Here is a 7,564-nt window from a genome sequence, read left to right on the forward strand (position 1 = left end):
CCTTAATGGTTTGATACTCTAACACAATAATTGTTTTATCTACTGTATGTGTGTTCAGTCTCATATACCTATAAAATAATTGGGAAAAATACTAATGTTGGGGCTGGACAGTGATTGACTGTTGGTGTGCTATCAAACTAGTATTTACAAGCTATTACTTGGGAGTAAGGGAACCTTTATAAATAAAATAATCCCCCAAAACTGTGTGTTTATGAGTGATGTACTCCTGCGAAGAGAGGTACGCACTGTTGCAGCAACAGGAGTGAGTAAAACCAGTAGCTTGTGGAAATGTACCCTCATCTTTAACCCGGGCCTGACATGCCTGAAGGGTTGCATGTACTTGTGTACAAGTGTGAGTGAGTGAGTGAGTGAGTAAGTGAGTGAGTGAGTGAGTGAGCAACCTTGCATGTGTGTGTGTGTGACAGAAAGAGAGAGGGAAAGGGAGATTGTAATGCTGGCAAGCACACAAAAGTGAACACACACCTGTTTGATGGCGTTACACAATGTCCCACCATGAACCCGGCATTCCAGCCAGGAAGCCACTGGGCTTGCAGCGCTTCTGTATAAAGTGACACACGGTCTGTCAGATTTTACTCAAGATTATTAGTTCAAGTTAAAAAAGAGCTTCACCTGTTCAAAATTATTGACTATTTTATCTTTTTTGTGTCTTTGTATCAAACAGAGATGGAAGCAGTTGTGCAGTGGCCAGCCAATGTGATGGACCATAAAACAGCAATTGAAAAGAAAGATCAGGTAGGTAAAAGAAATACTAATGTTTACAAAATGGCATTTGTAAAGATTTTACATTAACATCACAGTATTTCAGATTATGTTTGGCTCCTAGAATGATAATCATTAGGCACTCACCAATAGGGAGATTTATTTCCCGAGCACAGCAGATTGTATATAATACTTGATATAAAGTTACTGATAACACAATATCACAATTTGAAGAGCCCTAATTTGTGAATAAACTATTTTATATGAAGATGTGAATTAATGAGCTGTTAAATCCCCCAAAAAACATGCTAGCATTAAAGTTAAGCTCAGAACATGAGGATGAAATGTCTGTCAGCCTACTTTAACATCCATCTGCGGATACACTGAAAAACACAAAAACACAATCAAGGACCACTATGTTAAATTGCTAGTTAGATACGTTTCTTTCCCAGAGTTTCAAAAAATATTTTTTTTAAACTCTGTAGTGTCTTTAAAAAAGCGCTATATAACAAAAGGCATTATTATTATTTTCATTAGTGTTATTATTAGTTCATACGCTTTGCCATTCAAATACATGACTTGAGTGGAGGAGAGAATTCCTGCAAAAGGAAAAAGAAGCTCAAAAAACATCCTCACCCAGGGAGTCTGTGGAAATCTCAATGGTTAGTTCCAACTTTCAGAAACCTTCTTCATGTGCAAAACAGAGATATCAAAATTGAATATGTGTCTTTATCCTGTCCCTGTGTGTGTGTGTGTGTGTGTGTGTGTGTGTGTGTGTGTGTGTGTGTTACAGATAGGGTCTATGGATACTGCAGAATTCATGAATGCAGCCAGTCAAGGCAAACTGACTGTAATAGACAAGTATCTGGCTGATGGTGGGAACCCTAATGTCCATGATGAGGTATGCTCTCCCTGCTGTGGAAGTAAACCAGATACACTTAAAACATACTACAAGTCATTTCTACTTATAAAATATTTCAACATTCCAGTTGAAGAGGACAGCATTACACCGCGCCTCTCTGGAAGGACACACTGCAGTTGTCCAAATGCTTTTAGAAAAGGGAGCCGATATCAACTTTGAAGACCAAGTAAGATGTGCAGGCTCATAGCTTGTTTGCAAAGATGATGATGAGATTGGTTGAGATTATCTTCACTCACTAAAGCTCCAGCCTCTAGTGGCCTGAAGTGAGCACTATTAATAGAATGTGGCCATCCTACTGTTTCAGCTGGGCTCCAGGGCCATTCACTGGGCCTGCAGAGGGGGAAGCTTGAATGTTGTCAAAGCCCTTAAGAGCCACGGGGCTGACCTGGATGTTAGAGATAAGGTGAATGAGCATTTTATTTGTGTCTAAATTTATACCGGGACTTATATTTGTGTATTTGCATACTTACTGTAGGTGTTATACTGATATGCAGTTAGTCCTGTATGTGTTTCTCACAGTCACAGTGTATGTCATTGTTCACATTGCAGTTGTACAGCCCTCCTCTGCATGTGGCCACAAGAACAGGCCACACTGCCATTGTGGAGTACCTGCTCTCCTGTGGTGCCAAAATCAACTCCAGGGACAGGGTAGGCAGCAGCTCAACTGTGTGTTTCATCATCTCTATAATACTTTCTGTTGGTAATAAAAAACTGTTTCTCTTTCCTGGGCTGGTACTCCAAGGAAGGGGACACAGCCTTGCATGATGCTGTGCGTCTCAACAGATACAAGATAGTGAAGCTGCTCATAGTTGCAGGGGCTGACACAAAAATACAAAATCATGTGAGTTTTTCTACCTGTTGTGAATGTGTAGGTTACTCAAAGATGATTTTAAAGAAATAGTTTGACATATTGGAGAATATGCTTACATAAATTGCCTTTTTTTCCCCGAGTTTTTTAATCTCATGCTCATATCAGTACATTAGTTCGTGCTTAGCACAAAGACTGGACACAGGGGTAAATAGATGAAGCTCAGTAATTAACATGTTATATGTCATTTTCTAATGCAAATAAGAACCAAAGTATAAAAAAGTAAATTTGCTGTTTTACGAGGGGATGTGTGCTGGACTATTTATTGGCCCTGCACATCCTCAAGACTCTGTTAGTTGGTGGCATCTGGTCCATTTTAAAACTTGAGTTCATTGGCAGATTAAATAAAGAAGATATAAACTGTTAATTAGTAAGCTTTTTAGGTGCTGGTAGATAGATTGTGTTACCTTTGAACCCTGTGTTTTCAGTCTTTATGCTAAGCTAACCCAAGAAAAAGATAAGCTGCTGCATGTAGCCTCACAGCCGCCCGGTGACAAATCATTAATAAATAATAAAACAGACAAAGGAGTACATTAAAACTCTCTTTTTAAAGAAAAAAAATCTGTTGGGCACAACAAGGTATTCAGCTCCTCAGGCTGTATAACAGACTGCAAGGCAGGACAGGTTTAAAAAAAAAAAAAGACATGAGAGTGGTATCGATTTTCTCATCCAACCCTCAACAAGAAAGCAAATAACCCTTATTTCCCAAAATGCCAAACTATTTATTTTAAAGATTACTTATTGATTGCACATGCTGTGGCTCATATCTCAACATAGTACATACAATATGACTCCTCGCTAACAAACTGACAGTATGAACTATGTTACAGGAGGGAGTGACCGCAATGCAGCAGTTAAAACAATGGCAGTTTGACATCATGGAGACCCTCCAGAGGGAGGTGGGACCCGAAAACACCTCAAGATAGTTCTAAAGCTGTACATCTACTCACAGTATATTCTTAATAACATCCATTTCTATAACTATCACTGTGGGTCTGTGTACATCATACTTGAGTATATGCATTATATGTGTTCACTAACAAAATCCTTTCCAGGGCATGGTGGTTAATCCTCTGAGATCACACTGAACTCTTGACACTATATGTCAGCTTGGATGTGACAAAATCCAAATTATCTGATTATCTTAAAAAAGGAGACAAAAACATACAAATGAGAAGAATTTCTCAAATCCTTTTTTCCAAGCTTTGGCATTTGATGTTTGATGACTTCTAAAGAGCTTTATGATCTGAGGATCACTCATGGATGTTTCACATCTGATTAGCGATGCCTTTGGAAGTTTAATATTATTAATAGATATTGCTGTGCAGAAGCTACATTTCAATATACATTACATCAAGAGGTCCTTGTTTTATTGGGGCAACAGACAAGGCCAGAGCACACAGTAGCACTGCGTTTGAGACGTCAGCTGACGATAGCAGAAATGGCCGGTATGCCCCTGCTAAAGTCAGGGATTCAAGGGGAGCTCAGAGGACATTTTTTCCTTCTATCATCAGTGGCTCATATGTTCCTGGGGGAGGTTGGTCACTCAAAACGGAATAGCAACAGCTTGCTCCACTGCTTGCAATGTAGTTCTTTATGTACAGTTAGTCATTTCACACGCAGCCATTCAATTTGTAAGCACATTTTGTTCAACAAATATTCTGCTACTATGGCATTATTCACAATGTAAATGCAGTTTTGAAAAGCATGCAGTTACTGTCTTCTGTTAAAAACCAATGTGTTTATTGTAGATGACATATCAGATACATTATCAGCAATGCACAGTATTTCCTGTTAGAAGCACGGCTGTGTAACTGTCATGGACTTTAGTGGAGACACGTACCATGTACAATACAAGGTTATACAAACTATGTGACAGACAGTGTTGCCATTTATGTTGTCAACCTGACCCAAACAGATATATTACGGCATATCGTCAATGTTATATGGTTCATGGATCAGAAAGATTAAATCTCTTGCACTCATATATGTTTTACAGCTGTAGTTCTGTTGTTTTCAATTCCATGTGAGATACAAGCAGTATGCCGCTGTGCTGTTGCTGAGGGCTGGAGTGGTGTAGAATTTGAAGGGGGATGGGAAAACTGGAGGCTTCTGCTATGTGGCAAGCCAAAAACCAGAGGAACCTGTTTATCTATGAAATGGTTAAATTTACTCCCTACTGTTGCAAATTTGACACATCTAAAGCCATTGTGTTACAAGATCAGAAATACTTAATGATACTGTGTCCAAGCGCAATGAAAAGCATGTTTTTTTCTCAACACAAGGCTTTATTAAACAGATTACCACCTAGGCAATACATACTCAGACCTATTCTAGGATAATGAGGGGATACTGTGCAGTAGTCTTATCTAAGAGCACTTTATCTAAGAGCATTATATTGTTACTAAAAAAAAGTAACAATGGCAATGTTATTTTCCAGGACAGGTGAAAGTCTGGACAGGCACATTTTCTTTTAAAGCACCATTTGTTTCCAGTTGGAAATATATGTGGAATTTGTGTGAATTCAAATCCACTCAGGCAGACATGTGCAGGCGAAGAAGGTTTGAGCAGGTGTTGTCTCCAAAACAGCAGAAAGGAAAAATACAATTACATGATCTGAAATACAGGTTATTACACTTTGCACATACAGCCAACATTAAAGTGCCATTGTGTGCTTAGAGATGTGCTACTGGTCTGCTTTTCTAATGTTACCTTCAAGGAGATATTTAAAGGAAGCAGCAGTATACGTTCATGTTCATTGAGTATTGATTTTTTTTCTCCCTCATAGAATATAAAATTGAGTCAGTAACTGCAATAATCCAGGCTAGAGACTCCATGAATATTTACAACAAAATCACATATCAGATCACTGCTTAATCTTCAGTGCTTTTGTTTTTCTTGCACACTAAAGCCCCAGGTGGATTTGTCCTTATTGGTCTGTCTTTATTGCCCAGCTGTAAGAAATGACACATGCAACTTCTGTTGAATGTTCCAGGCTTTCTTACCTGTAATATCATTTGATTGTCTTTGGTTGCATTTCTACATTAGCCACCCTAGACAAGCCACATCTACAAATGCTCTGTAAGGCCTATTAACTATTCAAGTGCGCTGAATTCATTTGTAATCACAGACTAACTTTGATCTATGTGGTTAATACATTTCTCAAAATACTTAACTACTGTCTTACATAACTCAGTAACACCATTTTTTGTAAAGGTCAGAACAAACACAAGCAATGACACTAATATGTATACATCTCACAGAAAAGCACATATACTTACATATTGTTAAATGTACATCTTGTCAACTAAATCATTCATTCAGCGTCCTCAATTAAGATCTATGTCCCTAATCAAATGCATCTAATTAGGATTATTTAACAACTTTAAGGATGTCCACACTGGTGACTCATTTAAGTCTTTCAGGTTGTTCAGGGGGAAACATAAGTGAATTATCCAGCAGAGTTAAATCTCCTCTCCTGTGATTTCCACTGAGAGAGGGAGGTTTATTAGAGGGGGCAGAGCTGCTGGACTTGAGAGTGATGAGAGCTAAGACTCAGCACCAGCTTAGTTACGTGTCCCTTAGAGTGAAGGCAATTTTCAAACAGCCCTCAAATGTATTAAGATGATAGACAGACACCTTATGACATACGTATGATGCAGAGGGGGAGGGAAGGAGATGGAACTGTGTCATCTCATTTTCAGAGGGACACCCTGAAACTAAACTCTTTTACCAAAATGTCATTAAGGCAAACGTGACATGAAAACAGATCTTCTCAAATGAGAAATACTAGTGACAAATTGCATGCAGAGATAAAGTTTTCAGCAGCACTGTTAACTGAGACAAAATCGGAAAGGTCCCTGTAGAGTGTTTTTGTAAATAAACAACGTTGCATTGTGTATCTTTAAGGGCTGACTAATATGTTGAATGTTTCCTTACTTATAAAACATGTACATTTCTTTTTTTTAAACTAGATCCACGTTTCCGAGCTTGCAGTACCAGGCGTCAAAAACTCCATAGGGTACCTTTAAGTACCACTCTGTTGTAATGAATTGCATCATTTATTTTAAGGTGAATTGATCTAATTAGTGGCTAAAGTCTTCAACATAGAGACTAACTTCACACCTACTCCTAATGAAGGAGAAGAAAAAGCGCTTTGAGTACCAGATGTGCAATAACATGGTAACAAGAGGTCTCCCATATTCTGTTGTTTGATATATGAAAGCTAACCTTTCTAAAAAAAAAAACTAAAAAAACCCACTAAGACACTGTTTATGGTTACAAGAATTAGAACCCGGGAAAACCAGCAGCATTGGATGTTTACAAGACCTGTGAAGTTAAAGGTGTGCTTCATGGTGTTGTGCATTTCAAGTCAGTGATATTGAAGGCCATTGTTTGGCCAAATTGCATGTGCATTCCAAGCCACTGTGAAGGCTAAGCAAGGAAGATGCAGAAAAAAAAATTAAAGAGCGTAATGGTGGAAAAAGAGAAAAAGACAGTGAGAAGAGCTGGAGAGGAGTATATGAGAACACATCCCTGAGGCCCTCCTGAAAGGTGCTAGAACCCTGACCGTGTCTCCTCCAGGGTCCAAGACAGTCAAAGTGCCAGACTGCGAGCGTTGGAGGCTGAAGCCTGTGCACGCTGCACCACTCCTGGACACTTCTCTCTCTTCTGCAGCTTGTGGCTTTGAAACAAACCCTCGTTTCGTGGGACACCATGAGCTCCATCTGGGAACGTCAATAGCCCTGAAGGCACAGACACAGGACATTCTAAACAACCACAGAGAGATAATACTGACATCCTGATGGACAAACGGTTCCAGTGGTGTAACAACAAGCTTACCATATCCCTCAACACGTCCATCGTTGAATTCTCCTTCAAACTTCATGCCATCGTATCGACTGAAGACTCCCACGCCTTGAAACTTTCCATGTGCAAATTCTCCTTCGTACCTGATACATTGAAAAGAGAGCAGGGTGTCATTTGAAACTTTGGATTGAGGATAAAACTTTCCTCCTTTTTGGCTCACACACCTGGATCCATCTGTAAAGAGA

The 7,564-nt window shown here is 39.1% G+C and overlaps 2 protein-coding genes across 2 annotated transcripts in view; one reads left to right on the top strand and one right to left on the bottom strand.

Moving 5' to 3' along the window:
* Window positions 1-507: 507 nt before the first annotated feature.
* Window positions 508-4,924, top strand: ankrd2 (ankyrin repeat domain 2 (stretch responsive muscle)). The gene is made up of 8 exons (XM_032541268.1): window positions 508-578; window positions 683-753; window positions 1,514-1,621; window positions 1,710-1,808; window positions 1,947-2,045; window positions 2,192-2,290; window positions 2,385-2,483; window positions 3,341-4,924. Exons 2-8 carry the CDS (start codon window positions 685-687, stop codon window positions 3,434-3,436), a joined length of 669 nt encoding a protein of 222 aa, XP_032397159.1. The 5' UTR covers window positions 508-578; window positions 683-684; the 3' UTR covers window positions 3,437-4,924.
* Window positions 4,925-5,436: 512 nt separating this feature from the next.
* morn4 (MORN repeat containing 4) overlaps window positions 5,437-7,564 on the bottom strand; it is a 4,847-nt gene continuing 2,719 nt past the window's right edge. Inside the window, 3 exon segments of the mRNA XM_032541269.1 lie at window positions 5,437-7,255; window positions 7,353-7,462; window positions 7,544-7,564. The exon segment at window positions 7,544-7,564 is cut by the window's right edge and continues 5 nt beyond it. Of these exon segments, the coding sequence (XP_032397160.1) occupies window positions 7,107-7,255; window positions 7,353-7,462; window positions 7,544-7,564 (280 nt within the window). The 3' untranslated portion in view covers window positions 5,437-7,106.

This window comes from Etheostoma spectabile, chromosome 17 (genome assembly GCF_008692095.1).
Source record: "Etheostoma spectabile isolate EspeVRDwgs_2016 chromosome 17, UIUC_Espe_1.0, whole genome shotgun sequence".
Taxonomy (NCBI): Eukaryota; Metazoa; Chordata; class Actinopteri; order Perciformes; family Percidae; genus Etheostoma; species Etheostoma spectabile.